At 40.9% G+C, this 20,857-nt stretch overlaps 1 protein-coding gene across 1 annotated transcript; it reads right to left on the bottom strand.

The window, feature by feature from the left end:
- Positions 1–1,273: 1,273 nt before the first annotated feature.
- Positions 1,274–2,803, bottom strand: LOC105817379 (chromosome unknown open reading frame, human CXorf67). Its single transcript, XM_012653058.1, has one exon. It carries the CDS (start codon positions 2,801–2,803, stop codon positions 1,274–1,276), a length of 1,530 nt encoding a protein of 509 aa, XP_012508512.1.
- Positions 2,804–20,857: the final 18,054 nt, after the last annotated feature.

The raw sequence follows: 20,857 nt of genomic DNA, 5'->3' as shown, positions 1-20,857 counted from the left end.
AGCAAGAGCGAGACCCTGTCTCTACTAAAAATAGAAAGAAATTAGCTGGACAACTAAAAATATATAGAAAAAATTAGCCGGGCATGGTGGCGCATGTCTGTAGTCCCAGCTACTCCAGAGGCTACACAGAAGGATTGCTTAAGCCCAGGAGTTTGAGGTTGCTGTGAGCTAGGCTGACCCCACGGCACTCTAGCTCAGGCAACAAAGCCAGCTGTCTCCAAAAAAAAAAAAAGACTGTATCACCAGTTACTCCAAAAACTAGATTTATACCCTCTGTTCACAGCATGGTATATGCCCATGCAGTTCCCTCCAAATACATACTGTATACCCACACACACACTCACTTTCAGATACCTGTTCACAGACCAGATTACAATTATTTTTTATAACGGGATTATCATTAACACAGCTTTTCATTTAATATATGACCATTTCCCATGTCAATCTTTAACTTTGAATCACCCCTCGGCCCCCTACCCCCCGACTTCAGCAGCCCTGTTCCCAACACACAAACTTCTCTAGAGAGTGAGACCCTCCTCTCTCCAGCTCCCGAACCCTGCTTTCCCCCCTTCCTGATCCTGGGTCTTCCTCCCAGCTTCCCTACTCCCACCTGGGTTATTCTCCCCCTTTCCCCTCTCACCACACTTGATCATGCTCTTCTGCCTCATTCCTGACCCTGGGTATCTCCACCACCCCTCCTTTTCTTCAGCCAGCGTGAGTTAAACCCTGCCCCCTTTGCCTGTCCAAGTTGCAAATCACCTATGCTAAGAGGGTATATAGTTCCTAAGTGGGAATTTCCTGGACAGAACTCCATTTCAGACAGTGGGAATAAATGACTGCTAGGACGGTATTTTATTCCTTCTCCTTCCAAAGAGCTAACTAACATGCTAACGACTTCCTTTAATCCTCCAAATATGATACACGATTACATTTTTTGGACCATAATAAAAAACTCTACAATTTCTAAACGAAATTAACATTTTTATTCATTAAAATATTTCATTATAGAAAGGCAACTTGGAAGAGAGAAATCTCAGCTCAGGGGCAAAGGCAGGCCCTCTTGAAGGAGAAGGTGGCCTGGAATCAAGGGCTGAGAGCAGGTCGAGTGCTGGGTGGTGGAGTCATGGGGAGGGGAGGCTTCAAAACAGCTGAGGATGTTGGTTAATGGCCAGAACTTTGGGAGACCTCACAAGTAACCACGGAGCAGGCAGCCCTCCACACCGTGGGTGGATGTTGATTTGTTTTGCGGGCCTTGGAGGATGCTCATGGAGGGTCACAGCACAGGCGGTGTAGGGGGGTGAGGTGTGCTCCCTAAGTCGGCCTGCTCCTCTGGACAAACAGAGCTCAGGGAATCAAGCTCAGGCAGCAAGGCGCGCCTAAGGCTATCAGGGCTAGGAGTGGGGATGGAGCTCAGGCCAAAAAACTTAGGGGAAGAAGAAGAGGAGGAGGAACTCTGGCCAGAAAACTTAGTGGGGGAAGAGTAGGGGCTTAGGCCAACAGACCTACGGGGAGAGGAGCTGGAGCAAGAGGAGCAGCTCTCACCGCGCTGGTTAAGAATAGGATAGAACCTACCGGGAGGCGAGGGTGAGGAGGCACGCATACGGACTGCATGCCAACTAGGCTGGGAAGCAAGGCTTGGGACCTCAGGATCAGGAGAGCTTCTATTGCTCCCAAAGACAAGGCTTCGTAAGGCAAACCCAGGGGGAGAACGAGAATTCCCGTCAGCTGACCCAGGCAGAGCGCGGCGGCTGAGAAGGGTTGACCTTCGCCGGGCAGAACATCTCTGAAGAACAGGGCCTGGCGTCGTGATGGTGCTGCGAATTATTGGGCTTGATCTTGCTGTGCTGCTGCGGAGGACACGGCCTGGCGGGGTGCTGCGGCTTTGGCGGGTAGGGCCTGGCCCGGATGCAATGCCGCTGAGAGCAGGGTCTGGCAGGATGGCGCGGCTGCGGCGAGCAGGGCCTGGAGGGCTGCCCTGGCTGCGGGGAGCAGGGCCTGGAGCACACGTACGGCGTCGGACAGCAGGGCCAGGCGGGGTGGCGCGGCTTTGGATGGCAGGAGCTGGATCAGAGGCACGTCTGCGGAGTGCAGGACCTGGCAGGGTGGTGCAGCTTCGGCGTCGGCGACCAGGGCTTGGCTCAGATGCTTGGCTGTGGCGGTCAGGGCCTGGCCTGGCTGCTTGACTGCGGAGAGCAGGCCCTGGCCGCGATGCGTCACTCCACCTGGAAGCCTGGGAGTGGCGGCTGCTGCTGGGCTGAGACCTTGGAGAAGATGGAGGCAGAGGCTCAGAACACTGAGGCCTGGGAGCCGCAGGAAACAGACGGCTCCCTGGAAACTTCCGAGCCTGGGCAGCCTGGTCACGGCGGGGCTGCTTCCTACGACGGTTCTTCCCGGGGCTCTTGGTCTGGGCCGGGCGCCCGCCGGGCTGGCCCGTGCCCTTCGGGGGTGGCTCCACAGCGGCCAGGCCAGCCGTCTCGGACACCACACATCGAAGGTCTACGTGGGGACTGTGGCTGCCCTGGAGATCAGAGCACCTCTTCGCCTGCACACAGGCCATGGAAGGCAGCCCCGGGTCTTCGTCGGCGATTAAAATGGCGGCGGCGGCGGCGGAATCTGCTGGGCTGCTGCTCAGGACGCCAGATGGAGACGCATCGCTAGAGACCGCGGGGACCGTGGCAGCAGGCTCGTGATTGCCCGGGCTACATTCGTCGCCAGAGGCGTGGGCGGCCTCATTCTTCGGCCCTCCAGGCACCTCGCCCTGCTGGTGCTTCTCCTCCTTCTCCACGTGTGACTGGGTGGCCATAATGCCAGGTTCTCGCTAGAGACTGAGGACCTCGGCAGCTAATGTGAGCAGCGTAAAGGTCAAGAGCCATTATAGAGGAAGGGGTGGAGCCTGGCCACTCCTGCCTCTGATTGGTGAGCTGGCTGTCACATGACACTTCTCTTCCCTGAGCCGTCCAACCAGTACCCGTCTGGTATCAACCCGGAGGGTGTGCCCCGCCCCTCGGGGTCAGCCCTGGCCGAGTCCAAAGTGCGAAGCTTCCGGTCCTCAAATCAGGCCCCTAGAAGTGCGTGCGTGTGTGTGTTTTGGGTGAGGGCGTGGGGGTGGGGAGTCTATATCAAAGATTCGAGTCACCCCACATCATCTTGTCAGCACCAGTCTGGTGGCTCAAGCTCAAGCGATCGCCCTAAAGATATACCACACTGGCCGAGAGGCTATATCCCCGTAGCCAGGTGTCTGTCCTTCCTGGCATCTAGTCCGGACACTAGGCCCAAGCACCATGGCAGAGGGGACCCTACCGGAACTCCAGGGATGTGGATGAGCCTACGCGGGGTCTGGTGGGTTTGGGGGTTGGAGCGAGGCCTGAAGCGGAGAGAAGGGGCAGGGCCCACACCGTCGTGGCTCCGGACGTTCGGCACTGCTGCCTCCCACTGCTGCCTCCCTCAGGTCCCACAGTCGGGGCTGGGATGGAGGGGGGCGGGGGTGGGGGGTGGATTTAGAATTTTCCGGTAAGATGCTTGTCCCTGTCTTGTCCCCCGAGGCACAGGCCGGGTTGCTTATGGTTAGGGATGATACTGACCTTAGATATCTGTACAGGCTGCATAGTGATCCACTGGTGAATGGACATTAATTTATTTGGCCTAGTCCCTAGTTTCTGTTAATATAAATATGCTGTGATGCACAGACTTGAACTTTAATATTCGGACACTCCTTTTTAGTCATTATTACAGAAGGGTTGCACATTCAGTACCCCAAACAGAAAAGCAAATGTAAGAAAACTAGTACCTAAGTTCTCACACACCTATAGGCGAGTACTGGAAATCTTTACTTGCATGTTGGTAGAAAGGCTATTCATACATATTCCATAGTTTTTGTTGTTGTTTGATGTTATAAAATGGAATCATTTCTCCATAGATATTGCTTTCTAACCCGCTTTGGGGGTCCCGAAAACACTCTCTCCATGGCAAGAAACAAATTTCCACAAGGACGTTTTTAACTACAAAATGGTCTGATTATACAAGCAGGTTACATTTTCAAACATTCCAATATTGACCAACATTTATGTTTTTCCAACTTTCACATCAATGTGAGCCAAATCCTTCTTACTAAAAATTGTTCAGGTCCTCAAATGTGTCGTTCTTGTGGCTAAGTTCCCAGAAGAGAAAATTCTTGATATAAGTCTATGCACATTTGTAATTTCTTGATAAAAACATTGGCAAATTGTTTTCCTGAAAGTCACTGTTATAATAATTTTGGCAGCATTGAATGGGATATTTAATGGAAGGGATGAACAACTAGATTGAAACACAACTCAAAAATAGAATGGAATGGTATTTGGAGTGTTAAATAATGTAGAATGGAAAATGGATTTGAAATGGAATGCAGAATGGGATGAAGTAGAGACTGATTGCAGTAGAAACTGGAATAAAATGGGGACTGGAATATGGGTTTGAACAGGATATGGAATGGAAATTGAATGAGATAGAAATTGAATGTTATTTAATGGGAAAATGGAATGAACAGAAAATTCAAACAAATATCTAATGTCATACAGAATAAAAGAAAAATGTGTTATTTGAGAAAAGAAAGGAAATGAAATAGAGTGTGAGATAAAATAGTAAAGAAAATAGAAGAAATCAAAATTAGAAGAAACAAGAATGGAAGGAAATATTCAATGGCCTGAAATAAATGGGCTATGAAATATGTTCTATAGATTTTAAAGTACCAGAAAAGAATGAAATGAAATTTGGAATAAAATATAGAATACAAGTTTATGAAGGATAGAATAGGAATTGAATAAGAATGGAAAATGAAATATTAATAAAATATAGATGGACTTAAATGAAGAATAAATGCATAGAATGTGTCTAGACAATGTCCATTTTATTATTCCCATGCATTTTGTATTGCTAGAATTCAGACAAGGCATAGTGAGGATGGCTTGTCTATGCTCTACGATGTCTGGGACCTCAGCTTGGAAACTTGAATGGCTCTGAGGTCATGAGGGAAGTAAAGCAGTAAATGATGACTCCTAGATTTTTGTGGATGATGGTGTCACTTACTGAAAATGGGAAAACCTGTTCAGTTGAGGAGGTTAGGGAGACAATAGAAATCAGTGATTCTGTTATGCCCATGTTGACCATCACTCCTAGTCATTTAGGGGTATGAACCCCAATTTATCTCATAGCTATTTTCTTAGTTTTATATGTTACCTTTCACCAGTTTCATGGAATCCAGTTTTCCTCTTGGGAGTCATTTCAGTTTTCTCTGAGATCCTTCCTCCTTTCTGGAATCTCTGTGGGTCTCAGTCATGATCCCTGACTTAGTAATAACTAAAATTCCCCCATCTATCTTTAAAGTAATATGAATATATATATATATTATATATATAATCTTCCACTTATTGACTTGTTATCCTCTAGGATCTCAAACTTTTTGAAGTCCCTCCCTTTAACTCCATTGGTATCTTCAATACCCTCTCCTTTCTCTTTCCCTCTGTTTCATTTTAAAAGTATATATGATGTATGAGCTCATAGAAAAAAAATCTGGAAGGCTGATTTTTCATTCTCTTCATACTTAATCTTTTGAATGGTTTCAATGAGCATACATTACTCTTGTACTCAGAAAAATATAGCTATTTGCATTTTTGAAAACAATTATTTAACATATATTCAATTAAGTTTTAAACTATTGTAAGAAATTGGGCTTTCTTATATATTACTGAATAGGACTATAAATTTATAGCATCTTTACAGATGAAAATTTGATGATATGATGATACATATAAAAAGTCTTACATGAAATCTATGTGATGCTACAATTCTTCCTCCAGGCATCAATTCTAAATCAAAAACAAAACAACAACAACAAAAAACCCCTCATATATTCACAATGTTATATGCTCAAAGGTAATTTTTATAGTGTCATTTATTTTTTAAAATCTGAAAAGACCTCAGTTTCTAGTAGGATACTGGATGCCCATAGAATAAATGTACATAGCTTTTACAGGATATTTTTGAAAAACTTTTAATGCCATGGGAAAATGGCTATGATATCCAGAATCCCATATAATGTACTGGACCTACTGATCTATATTTATACTTATATATTTATTTTTCCATCTATCTAGTTATTACATTTCATTCACCATAGTACAGTTCCCAACTAGAGCACTTTGCCCCATGGAGGAAATTTAGAAATGTCTGTAGACTGTCACAACTGGGGAGGGCGAGTGCTACTGGCATCTAGTGTGCAGGTGTCAGGGATGCTGCTCAATCCCTTCAATGCACAGGAAAGCCTTCAACAACACAGAATTATTTGGCCCAGAATGCCAATAGTGTCAAGTTTGACAAGCCTTGCAGTAAGGCATTTGGATAATTCAGAGAAATTCAAGAAAATTTAAATCACAAGCAATCCTACCAGTGATAGTTAAAAGTTTGATATGTGTTAGTATTAAGTTTTCTATGATAATTTTGTATTTTATAATTGGCAAAAAGTATATTTTTGAAATTAATTCATTTAAAACTTCATTCTTCCTCAACAAGCTACAAATATTTTTCACATATTAAGCATTCTACTCATTGCTTAAGAAATTATGACTTAAGAATTATAATTTCAGCTCATTTACATGGAGGTATATTCCACAAGTATCAATCTATCATCTATCTCCTGATATTCAAACTTGAAATCATTAATTTCCAAATATTTATTTGGTTAAAATAAAGAAAAACTGAGGTTTATAACACAATGTATCTGATATATAAAGAGTAGTGTGGTTGATTATCAGGTCATAGTAATCTCATTACCACTCCAGTGACTGGTTTGGAAATGGGCATTTCCCAGTTTTAGTCACTAGGATATGGATGCATATCCTTTGGGGTTTTGGGGGAAAGGTTTCTCAGCTCTTAAAGTAAGAGACACAGCAGATTGTTTACATTAAAAATTAAAGATTTCATATATCAAATATTAGAATTAACAAATGAATTTGGTATAATCACTGAATATATGGTCAATATTATAAAACTGAATTTTATTTCTATATGCTAGCATGAAAAATTATTAAGATAAAATTTTAAAAATGCCATTTCCGATAGCATTAGAAAACATCAAATACCTAGGAACAAATCTAATGAAAAATTCACAAGGCCTCTCTCCAGAAATCTACGTAAAATTTCTGGAATAAATTAAAGAAGACCTATATTAACCAGCGATATGTCAGGTTTATGGGATTAGAATACAATATTATGAAAATTAAATCAAAGTGAGAATTAGCATCAAAATGATCTATGAATTCAATGCAGTCCTGATCAAAATCCCAGCAGACTGTAAATGGAAATTGGCAAACTGATTCTAAAATCTGTATAGATATCAAAGATCTAAGAACAGCTAGCAAAGCGATCTAGAAGAAGAAGAAATCTGAAAGACCTTCACAGTCAGATAGCAAAGCCAACTATAAAGCCACAATAATTAAAACAGTGTGATTTGTGTACAAGGATAGTTTGCTATGTAGGAATAGATAAATAGATAAAGATACATATGCCTCTATCTATTTAGATAAAGATAAATAAACCAGTCAAACAAGAAAAGAGTCCACAAACACACATCCATATATGATCGCCTAATTTACAACAGAGGTACCAATGCGATGCTTGGGGAGAAGGATAATCATTTAAGTTAAGTGGAGCTGGACTAATTGGATATCCAGTGTGGAAAAAATAACTTTGGCCCCTAACTTACACCATACACAAAAATTAATTCCAGAAGATAAAGTTTCTAGAAAATAATTAGCATATTTTGATGCCCTCGGAATAGATTATAATGTCTGAACCAGGACACAAAACCCACTAATGATAAAAGAAAACATTAACCACATACACATGTGCACATACACACACACATTCAGAAAATGTCTTATGTAAAGAATAAAATGAAGAAAAAAGTAAATGCAATTAAACACTGGCACAATATTTCAACAGGCACTTCACAAAATAGTATACTCAATTGATCAGTAAACAAGTAAGATTGCTCAAACTCAGTCATCAAGAATATGCAAATTAAAATCACAATGAGATATTAGTAAATATTTACCAGAATAGCGAAAATGACTATCCATGTGAAGAGTTGGAGAGGGTATAGAGGAACTGGAACTCTAATTGCTGGTAAGAGTATAAATTGGTACCACCACTTTGGAAAACTGGCAGTGTCTATTAAAGCTGAATTTATGCATTTTCTATAATCCAGCAATTCCATCTAGGTTAGTTTTCTATTCCTGCATAACAAATTACCACAAATTTAGTGGCTTAAAACAATGTCCATTTATTAGCTTACAATTCTGCAGGTTCAGAAGTCCAGGCATGGCATAGCTAGGTTCTCTGCTCAGGTCTCACAGGGTGAAATCAGCCTGTGATATCAGTCAGCCAGTCTGTGTTTGTTTCCAAGGGCTCAGAAGAGGAATACATTTCCAAGCTCATTCAGATTATTTGCACAATTAAGTTCCACTTTTAGCTCCTGGAGGCCTCATGCAGTTCCTTGCCACATCACCTCTCCATATTCCTCCTCGTACTTCCAATCTCTCAGGAAGGGCCCCGGCCATCTTAAGGTCTCACCTGATTAGGCCTGGCCCACCCAGGATAACCTTATTTCAAGGTCCACTGATTTGGGACCTTAATACATGTGTAAAATCTCATTTCCCATACAGTGTAACATAATCACAGGGGTGATAGCTCATCATAGTCACGGGCTCTAATCATGCTCAATGGGAGGAGGTTATATGAGGTCAAAGGTCATTAGAGGTCATCTTAGAACCCTGCCTACCACTGTCTGCCTCTGGCCCTCAGTGATTTAGTCTTTCCCACATACAAAATACATTCACCCCATCCCAGAATCTCCAAATTTCTCATCATATTACAGCATCAGCTTAATTCCAAAAGCTTATCTGAATCTCATCATCTAAATCAGGCATGGATGAGATTACTGGGTATGATACACCCAGTAAAACTCCTGGGCAAAATTCATCTCCAACTGTGGACTAGTGACACTAAAGTGACAAGCTATCTTCCCCCAACACTCCAACATACAATGAAGGGACAAACATAGGATAACAACTGTAAACATTCAGGTTTAATATTGGAGCAAATGAAAGGCAGAAAGGAGTTAAGAGTTTGAGAGCAGTTTGGAAATCCAGCTGATTTCTACTAACAGTCTGTCCAAGGCAATTAAGGCATTTTCCAAGGTAATTTAGGCTTTGTCTATCATGCACCTCAAAATTCTTCCCACTTTTGCCTACTACCCAGTTCCAAAGCCATGCCCACAGTTTTAGATGTTTGTAGTGGCTGCACCTCACATCCAGGTATCAAAATCTATAGTGGTTTTCTGTTGGTTTGGAACAAATTACCACACACTTAGCAGCTTAAACCAACACTCATTTTCTAGCTCACAGTCGTGCAGGTCAGAAGTCTGTGCATTGTGTGACTGGCTTCCCTGCTCAGGGTCTCACAGGGCGGCACACTGTTGGACTTGCTGTGCTCCTTCCTGGAGTCTCTGGGAAGAAGCCCTTGCAGACTGCTCCATGTTGTCAGCTGAATTCAGTGCCCAGCAGCTGGAGGACTGAGGCCCCCTTTCTCTTGCTGGCTGTCAGCAGGGGACAACGATCAGCGCCTAGAGGACACCTGCAGTTCCTTGTCACCTGGGCCCCTCAAAATGCTCTCTCATGCTTCCTGTCTCTCTTTCAGCAAATACCTAGGCCCTTGGTAAGTGGTCACCTGTTAGGTCTGGCCCACCTATCTTAAGGGGAGCTGATTTGTGACCTTAATTACATCTGCAAGACCTCTTTTGCCATACAATGTAATATAATAATGAGAATGATATCTCATTATATTCACAGATTCCACACACACCCAATGGGAGGAGTTTATACAAAGACAAGAGTCATTAGGGATGATCTGAGAACTCTGCCTACCATACAATCAAAGTATATATCCAACAGAGACGCATACACATGTTCTCCAAAAGACATAAATAAGGATGTTCACAGTAGCATTATTGTGAAATAGTCACAAACTAGAAACAGTCCAAATGTCTATCAACAGTTGAATGAATAAATTATAGTATATTCACAGAATGGAATACTATAAGACAATGAAATAAAATCCCTACATACAACCAAATGGACAGATCTTAAAAGCATTAGTATTGAGCAAAAGAAACCAGGCATAAAAACATACATGATTTATAATTCTGTTTGTATAAAGTGCAAAAAACAGGCAAAATAAATCTATAGTGGTATAGGTCAGAATAGTGTTTAACTTTCAGTGTAATGACTAAGTCGGGGCATAACATAGGTTTCCGGGGTGCCAGTAATGTTCTATATCTTGGTCTTGGCGGTTGTTACATGCATGTTTTCACTTTGTAAAATATCATCAATTTGTTGTCCTTTGTGATTTACGTAGTCTTCAATTTAAATGTTATACTTCAATGAAAAGAATGCTAACAAAAAAGAAAAAATCCTTAAGAAAGGCACAGAGAATTGATAGAAATATACTTCAGACTCACAATCTCTTATAGTCAAGTCTAAAATCGAAAATGCTTTGAAAAACAAATTTAACTTTTCCTGACTCATTTGTCCATAAAACCTGACCTGAACTGACATTAGGCTATTTGGTAGACAAGAACTAAGAAAGACCGCAGAGAGTTTGTCAGATTGATTGAAATTATTGAATTCTTTGTTCAGCTCCTCAGAGGATATGATTTTTCTCCTTTGACCTATTGATATAATGAATTAATGAAAATATTTCCTAAGATTGCACCATGCTCTCACGAGTAGGAAACTACCAGGATGTGGTAGATTTATATACTGTTGAATTTTATGCACTTAAACTTTATTGGTAAAAAATAAAATCTATGTTAGTGAGATAGATCCACATCTATGTGTGTGTGCTGTACTATCTCCTCTTCCACGTTTTGGAATCAGGGCTTAGACATCATTAAATAAATTCGTAAGATTTCTACCTTTGCTTCTAGCTTTTATGACACTTTTTATTGGCTTAGGAATCTGTGATTCCTTAAAATAACTGGATGATTGTATTCAAATCTCCTAGTACTTTTATCAGTAATTTTGGTTCCCAATCCTAGTGCAAGAACACCACCATTTTCTGGTAAAGGTGTGGCTATTCAAACGTGTAGAGGAAGAAAGGTATACTGTAAATAACATCAGATGGACTTAGGAGACTGTTCCACTTCCACCACTTACTTAGTGTGGGGCTTTCAACAAGTTACTGAATCATTTGAGCTTTATTTTCTTCACGTGGGAAATGGGACTATGGTCTCCCCCCTTGCATTGTTTCCTCCCAAATTTAGCAAAGTGCAATTTTCACCTTATTAAGCCAATTAATGTTCAAATCTTCTGGGATCAAAAGTAAAACATGCATATTAATTTACAAACAGTCACAATTAACAACAGGTGAGAGGTAATGAATGTTTTAGGAACTGTATATATTTCTGAGCATTTGTTTAATCTTGAAATTAAGTTTAGTATTACTATGTATTTTTCTACATAGAATTTCTACAGATTATTTCTACATAAAATGCATTACGTATTCTCTAATTTTCTCAAAATAACATACATACATGATCTTAAAAGTTAAATATTAACACTAGCCTTTAATGAAAGCAGAAATTATTTGATTCTAAATCCACAATCGCCTCCACTCCTGTTCTGGCTCCCTGAGACAACTTCCTTCAATATTTTTTTTGTTTCTCAGGTATTTTCCATGATATTTATAAATCATAGGCTTATACTATACTGATTGTGGCATATTGCAAAAATGGCCACAAGTAGGACTTCTGGTTTAAGCTTTTTACAACAAGAAAAGGCTGGTCAAATTGAAGCACTGGCTTTGTAAAAACCCATCAGAGAACTGAGGTTGCAGGGTAAACCCCCACCCTGAAGGATAGACAGATTCAGAGAGTCACGACCGTGATCTACTGAACTGGAGCAGATGCTTCTAGAGCCATAAACTTAAATGGTAAATTTGCTGTATTTCTTGGAGCTGAATGTGGACTAGCATGAGAGTGAGGGGACCTCCACATGTTCATGGACTTTACCTTCAGGAAAACGTTCAGCTGCGTGGCAACGCGGCACCCCGCACCTGCTGCATAAACTGTGCAGCACAGGTCCGCATTGGATCCAGTACCTGATAATACTCTGCCCCCTGGAGGAGCGTGAAGCCGGAGGTTGCTACGTAGAAGTGCAGAGGTTGCTTCTTCCGCCACAACCTGCAGCTGTAATCCAGGATTCACGGGTCTGCAGAGCCTCAGACCTCAAATTGAACCGCACTGCAGTGGCGTCTCCCTGTGTAGTGCACCAGGCTAAGGTACTCGAAGGTGTCCAACGGGAACCTAGCGGCTCCCTCAGCGTCTCCCAGCGCCGGCGCCGGGCGCGCCCAGATCTATCTCATTGGTTGACGCCGCGCAACCGCGAATTTGGAGCCGCGCGTATGGCTGGGGATCTTTGAAGCGAGCCTCACCAGCCTGCCAGCTTCCTTTTGGTAGTGGTCTTTGCTTCTGCCAAGCTCCTGACCCCGGCTTGGACAAGAGGCCGCCGCGCTCCTGGAGCGGGTGATGAAGGTGGCTGCGCGGTGGGGGCGGCGAGGATGGGGAGCAAGGGGAGCCAGGCTCCCTGGGTTGCTCTTCGCTGCGTGGTTGGGTGGCAGTTCTCTTTCTTATCCTGCCCTTGGCATTCTCAGCCATAAACACAAATCTGGCCAAGTCGTGGCCCTGCAGCGCTGGGGTTGCGGGGTGGGGTGTTGGAGGAAGGAAGGTTTCAAATTCTAAGAATTTACTGGGCTCCTTGTTTGCACTATCAAGATTGGCCACTTGTTGAAAGTGAGTACACGAGAGGAGACCCTGCCTTTGATTTTAAAATGGCGGCTTTATTGGTGTAACTTGTTGGCTAACTGTATTTGCAGCCCCTTCTCTTAAGTGATTTTTGCATTGTCCACACACACCTGGCGACTGCCCGTACTGCAGTCCTTGTTGCGTTGGCATTAACACCTGGGCTTTCCATGCTCATTCTGTTACATACATGGAAACAGTTCTCAAGTTCTCTGGTTCTGGGTAATCTCATATGAAAAAGGGAATAATATATTCCGAATTTAGCGGGGAGTAAATGCAATAACATGCTTGAAATATTTAATACAGCAAAAAGGAACTGGATTTATTATATATATGTATAATTTCTAAACTCATTTTCCAATAAGTTTTAAAAGTTTTTGTTGGATTTAGTTTTTAGGTTTTATGCCAAGATTCGTAAAGTGTTCTGGGTGCTGGATGGGTAAAAGCCAATGTAACTTGGTACTTTTCTTCAAGCATCTCACAGTTGAGTGTGGTAGGCAGACAGATAAGTTACATGAAATGGCTTAAAGTGAAGAATTAGAAGTCTTTCAGGAGTATTGTGAGAAAGCATAGAGAGACACAAAGGGAGAGGCTGCAGATTGGGATGGACTGAGGATGAGTGGCCAAAGAAGAAACAGGAAACCCAAGAGAGCTGTCTCCTTGTGGGTGTGGAGCTCATCTGTATTTGACAGTTCCACTAATCTTTGGATTCACATTCTTGATTCTCTCAGTGTAACCTAGAACAACATCTGTGCCTTTCACCTGTAAAAATGAGCAGCAAAAACAGGGTGCTCTTGGAACACAGGCTAAAGACCCTTAACTACAGCCAGAGGGATGGATGGGTAGTATCAGCGTAGACTCCTTTCAGAGGATGTGAGTATAAAGTAGATACTATTATCATCCCAATTTAAAGAAGAGGAAACTGAGAGTCAGAGAGGTTATGTAACTTGCTAAAGGTCACACAGCAAGACAGAAATGAGTCCAGGTTTTACCCTGGGTCTGTGTGGCCCCAGTGCCCCATGCAGTTTGTGTTACCTTGAGCTCACTCTATGACAATGTCACTTGTTTTTATCCCCAGCCACCACTTCCAGGCTGTGCTTGCCTCGAATTTGTTAAAGAAGTTTGCCGAGTACAGTGAAGAAACTTATTGGAAGACGTCTTCCAAGGAAAGACTGCTGAATACTTGAAGCATTATTAGAAAGAATGACTTAAGTGACAGTACAAGGATTGGAATACAGGTGTGTCTTATTTGACTCTAAGGCCTATCTCATTTCCACTACATCTGTGAATGCGTAATATTAATCCACTTTCACTTTAATTCTCTTTACTGAGACTGAAAATTCACCAGGATTGGGGGAGACTTTTAAGTAGAGTTTTAGAATTATATTTTAGTCCTCAGGATTTATTTTTCCTAACTCAGCTATACTCCTCTTAGTTTCTTTATAAACATTGCATAAATGTTCTCTATTTGGCATATGTCAATTATTAGTGACAACTATTATTTACTCAGCGACTATATATGCTTATAGTACTTTTGAAATAAGTAATATTATGATCCCTATTTTATGTAATAGTGATTGCTAACTTTACTGATCATTTAACATTTGCATAGTGTTGTTTTACCAGATTTCATCCCATTTAATCCTTAAGCCCTAAGAAGGAAGAATTATTACTAAGCTTATTTTTCAAATGAAGGAACTAAGGAACAGAGAGGGTCACAGAATTTCCCATGGTCACACTAGAAGTTAGTAATGAAGCTAATATGAACCAGGCAGCCTGAGCCCAGAGTGTGCCCTGTGAGTTAATTGACTACATGGAAGAGGAACGGGAGCTTGGCTCGGCCCCTCAGCTCTGAAGATGCCAGCAGAGATTCAAATTCAGGTATGGGTGATTCTAAATCCCCCTACTCTAATCCCCCTGTTCATCTCCCTCACTTGTGCTCAGTAAATGGTTGCTCCTGCTCTACTTCATTCACACTGTACAGTGAGCAGATGTTTATTAAACACCTACTGTACAGTGTGGCTAGAGAGAAAAATCAGAGAAATAGTTCTTTCCCTCAAAGCTCTTGCAGTCTAGTGGGAGAGACAAACATATAAAAAGATAATTAGAGTGTGGTAAAGGAAGACTTTATAGAAGAGGTGGCACTTCAGCTATGGTTTAATGGATAAGCAGAAGGTATATATGGAAAAGGGATGCGGGGGTAATTCAGACAAAAATAATTGTATGAGCAATGGCTCAGAGATTGCAAATAGAATGGTGTGTGTATAATGGGGAGATACAAATAACACGTGTTAAATGTGAATGGAAATGGTGGAGGGAGATGATTTTAGGGAAGTTAGCAAGAGTAAGATTATGTGGAGCCTTGAATGCCATGCTAAGGACACAAAAATATATGTCACCTCTGCAATAACCTTCTCATATTCACAGCATTTCAGAACTTTCTGAGGCTAGCTAACAGGGTATAAGAGGATAATATTTGTACCTAGGGGGTGGGGTAGGGCATTCAGAAGGAATGAGCGAGCAGGCAAGAGAGAGTACAGGTAGGGGATACTTAACGGAGTGGTTGATATCAGTGTGGCAGAGAAATAAGATGTAAGAAAGAGACTACTGATTTACTGAAATCTTGAGCCCTGGCTTCATCCTTGGGATGATCTTGCATGACTATAGAAGTTCCAAGCCTCACATTTGATGAGTACGAAAGGGGTGTGCGTGTGTGTGTGTCAGTGAGACAGAATGAACCTGAAGTGAGTCCGATTTCTAGATCTATATTGGTATAGAGTGGAAAAAGACTGGTTATGGTGGTATATGAATGAGAGGATGGGGTCGGAGAGAGCTGACTTATATTTAATATATCTATGTCTTTATTTTTCCATTAATAGCACGAGGCCAAAGATATCCCCAAACATGCCTTGCAAACCAGTGTTTGGAAGGGAATTGCCAATGTTTGTTTCCATACCTGACCAACCAACCACCTTTTGACCTACACATTCTTTTAGTAGATATGGTAAGTCTTGGTCTTACACTGATCTGGGAGACAGTCTTAATTTTTTCAAGTAAACATACATAAAATTATGCAAATCATAAGTGCACAAGCTGATTTTTTTCTTTGCAAAGCTAACACATTAATGTAACCACCACCTACCTTAAGACATGGAATACCACTAGGACTGCAGAAGTTTTCCCCCTGCCTCTTCCCAGTCATTAACACCCAAAGCAACCTCTATTTGGGCTTCCATATCTATGGATTAATTTTCTAGTAATGTTTGTGAACTTCACATAAACGGAGTCTTCTTTCATTTGGCACATTTGTGAGATTCGTACATGTTGGTGTGTGTAGTGGTGGTTCATGCTTTCTTAATGTTATGTAGTACTCCATCGTTTGATGGGGTAGATGGTATTTTACAAAGATAACCACACCAAAGTATCTCCCATACCATTTCTCAGGTTGTGACATTTGAATGTCTTTATGGAGAGGTGGGAGTCTATGTTTCATCTCCTTGAACCTGGGCAGAACTTTTAACTGTCTCTACCAATAGAATGTAGCAGAAATGGCACTGTGACTTCCAAGGCTGGGCCATAAAAGGCAATATAGGTACTGCCTGCCTCTCTTTCCATCTTAGGATACTTGCCCTTGGAGCTTAGCCGTTATGTTGTGAAGAAGTCCAGACTACATGGAGAGTCCGTGTGGGGGTGTTCCAGCCTACAGCCCCAGGTAGACCCCAGCTGAAAGCCAACATTAATTGCCAGAGTGAATGATCCTTTAGATAATTCCAGCCTCCAGCCTGGAGTCTTCCAGCTGAGGCCCAGATATCATGGAGCAGCTAAGAAAGCTATCTTAGCTGTTCCCTGTCTAAATTCCTGAAACATGAATGATAATAAAAGATTATTTGTATGCCACTAAATTTTGGGATAAATTGTTATGTAGCAACATAATCATGTGAGTCATTTCAAGTTAATGACTACCATGAGTAATGCTGCTATAAACGTTCTTGTATATATTTTTTTGTAGATATGTGCACATTTCTGTTGGGTGTAAAACTTGAGGCAGAATAGCTGGGTCACAGGTTGCGTACACGTTCAGCTTTAATAGATGACACCAAAGAGTATTCCAAAGTGATTGCATCAATTTATACTCTACTAGTAGTATCTGACAGTTCCAGGTCCTCCAACTTTTTTTTTTTTTTTTATTTCAGTCCTCCAACTTTTAATCAACAATTTGAATTGTCAGCTTTTAAGTTTAGCCATTATTGCTCTTTTATTAAAATGGTAAAATAAAACATACATACAAAAGTATATAAAGTATATGTATACAGCTTAACAAATATTTATAGAGTAAATACCTCTGTAATAGCCACCCAAGATAAAACAGTGTAGGCATCCCAGAATTGTATCATATCACTCGTACTGATCACAATTTGTGGATTCTGAAACATTATAGTTTAGTTTTCTGGTTTTTAACTTTATATAAAAGGAGTCATACTACACGTATCAGCCTTATATCTTAATGTGGTTTGCTATCTCTGTCCTTATTTTATAGTTAAAACTCAGAACGTAATTTTACTTTCTTTGCTTTTAAGTGATCCTGGAGCGCTTCATCTTGTTCCCCATGTAACCCCTGTAATTACATTATACTCACCTGGATAACCCAAGATAATTGCCCCATGTAAAGATCATTAACTTAATCACATTTGCAAAGTCTCTTTTGGGATACTCCCATTGGTGTCAGCCAGACTGAAATCAGACCTCCCCCTGCCAAGCCTTCCCATAGCCAACCTCTGACCCTCTCTCAGGAGTGGGGAACCTGTGGTCTTCTGATTTTAAGATTGTTCTTTTTTAAGCATTAAAGGAGGAAAGAAAAGCTTCATCTTTTTCTGCTAAACTCTTTTAATAAAAGGATTTGTTCTGTCAAATTCGGATTTAGTCAAAAGGCCACACTTAAGGACCTAGAGGCCCACATGTGACCTTAAGGCCTCAGGTTCCCCACCCCTGAATGGGATAGAGGAAGCTTACCCTAGTGTGATAAATACGCTGGCCAGTCTGGGCTGTATCTGAGGGTGGGGGGCTACTCCCATACTTTCAAATCCTGCCCTATTGTAAGAGTATGAAGTAGAAAGATCTAAGGAAGATTCTCCCTTATGTGTGGGGAGTCCTGCCACCTCATCTCTAGGGTGACCCCTTTACTTTTATGCCTGTAATTCATCTTTCAAGTTTAAGTATAGACATAATTCTAGGAAGCCTTCCATGGCTCCCCACTCGAGTCTGGGATCGGTGCCTATTGTTCTCACAACACCCTCTGTTTCCCCTATTATACTTCTAATATCAATGATTTATATTTTTAAATGTATCTTTAAATTATGATATAGTTTTGTTTTTAGCACATTTAATTATATATTTATTATCTGTTTATTTTTTGGCAGGCAGTTAACTTGCCTAAAATCAAACTGCAAATCCCATCTCCCCTGTGGTATAGTAGCAGCTCAAATTCAGTCCAGTTTTTTTAACCCTAGCTGGGTTGCTTGGAGTCTACCCGACCCATATGTTTGGAGTTCAGAGCAGCCAATAATTTGGCAAAGGTTTTATAGGAAGAATTTGGCTAGTTCCTCTTTGGCTTTCTCTTTACCACAATATACCCTCCTCTCTTTCCAGCCACTATAGTTTCCACAAACAGTGTACTCTCGTTCTTCAAGCCACCAAGGCTGCAGATTTTCCATTAAGTTTTTAGCCACCCTACAGATGAAGACTGGAACCTGTTCTCAGACTAAAATCCATAAAAAATGGTAAACTCATCCTTCCAAATGCCATTCTCCAGTTTCTGGCTGCTTTTGTTCACTCTGCATGCATTAATGTGTGTGCTTGTGTTTGTGTGTGTATGTGTATGTGTGAAAAAAAAAATATATATATATAGTTGTTACCTACGAGAGAGTTGGTCTGATAGGAAAATTTCACTTATATCAGAAACTGAACTTGGTGAATTTTTTTATTTCCTAAATTTAGCAACAAAATAATACAATATTAAGTGTATATGATAAGTTATATCAATAAGCCTAAAAAATTCTTGATAACTATTCAAAAGAAAGCTAAAGTAGCTATATTAATTTCAGGCAAAGCAGACTTCAGAGCAAGATATTACAAGAATGGGAAATTACAGACCAGTATCTCCCATGTACATAGGTGAAAATATCCTAAAATATTCTTAGCAAATTAAATCCAACAGTGTATAAAAAGACTTGTATACTGTGACTGTCTTAGTACTTTTGTACTGCTATAACAAAATGCTAAAGACTGGGTAACTTATAAACAACAGAAATTTATTTCTCACAGTTCTGGAGTCTGGGAAGTCTAAGATCAAGGTGCTGGCAAATTTGGGATCTGGTGAGGGTTGTTCTCTGCTTCTAAGATGGTGCTTTGTTGCTGTATCCTATAGAGGTGACAAATGCTGTGTCTTCAACATAGCAGATGGGACAGAAGGGCAGAAAAGGTCCTACACTAGTTCCATTTAGCCCCTTTATAAGGTACAAATCTATTCATGAGGGCAAAGCCCTCATAACTCAAATCACTTCCCCAAAGGCCCCACCTCTTAATACCACCACAGTGGCAATTAAGTTTCAACACATGAATTTTGGGGGTAATTCAGACCATAGCAATGACCAAATGGGATTTATTCCAGGTATGCAAGGCTGGCTTAACATTAAAAAATCAATTAGTATAACCCATCACATCAATAGATGTCTTAATTCAGATTGCAATAACAGAATACTATAGACTCAGTGACTTATTAACAACAGAAATTTATTTCTCACAGTTCTGAAGGCTGGAAAGTCCAAGATCAAGTCACCGGCAGATCCGATGTTTGGTGAGGGCCTGCTTTCTGGTTCATAGACGGCTGTCTTCTCATTACATTCTTACATGATGGAAGTGGTGAGTGAGCTCTCCAGAGTCTCTTTTATAAGGACACTAATACCATTTATGGGGGCTCTGCCCTCATGATCTAATCATGTACCAAAGGCCTTACCTCCTAATACCATCTATTAGGGTTTAGGATTTCAACATATGAATTTTGAAAGGGCACAAATATTCAGTCTATAGCAATAGACTAAAGGAAAAAAGTAATGATTATGTCAGTAGACAATATTTAATACCCATTCATGAAAAAAACTTGTATAAAACTAGGTATAGAGGGGAAGTTTTTTATCTTCATAAACAACATCTAACAAAAATCCTACAGCTAGCATCATCCTTAGGATGAGAATCTAGATGCTCTTCCCTTAAGATCAGGAGCAAGACATCCTTGTACTGGAATTCCTAGCTAATGCAATAAGACAAAGTAAATAAAAAGTATACAGATTGTAAAGGAAGAAACAAAAGCGTTTTGTTCACAGATGACATGATTGTCAATGCAGAAACTCCTAATGAATCAACAATAACAACAAAAACCTGTAACTAATAAATGATTATAGTGAAGCTGGAGAATACAAGGTCAATATAAAAAAGTTGATCAGTTTCCTATATACTAGCAATGAACAATTGGAATTTGAAATTAAAAACACAGTACCATTTACATTAGCATCCCCCCAGATGAAATACTTAGGTATAAATCTAATAAAAGATATGTAAGGTGCACATGAGAAAAACTAAAGAACTCTGATGAAAGATACCAAAGAACTAAATAAATAGGGAGATATTTCATGTTCATGTGTAGGAAGATTCAATATTGTCAAGATATCATTTCTTCCTAACTTGATCTATAGATTCAATGCAATCCCAATCAAAATCCCAACAAGTTGTTTTGTGACCATCAACAAACTGATTCTATGGAAAGACAAAAGACCTAGAATAGCCAATATAATACTGAAGGAGAACAAACTTCAATAAAAAACTTCAACCCTTATCACAAAGCTATAATGATCAAGACAGTATGGTATTAGTGAAATAATAGACAAATAGATCAATAGATTAGAATAGACA

The sequence above is a fragment of the Propithecus coquereli genome, unplaced genomic scaffold (genome assembly GCF_000956105.1).
Source record: "Propithecus coquereli isolate 6110/MARCELLA unplaced genomic scaffold, Pcoq_1.0 Scaffold4099, whole genome shotgun sequence".
In the NCBI taxonomy this organism is placed as follows: Eukaryota; Metazoa; Chordata; class Mammalia; order Primates; family Indriidae; genus Propithecus; species Propithecus coquereli.
Note: the sequence above shows the minus strand (reverse complement) of the source record. Positions and strands in the feature narration are given on the sequence as shown.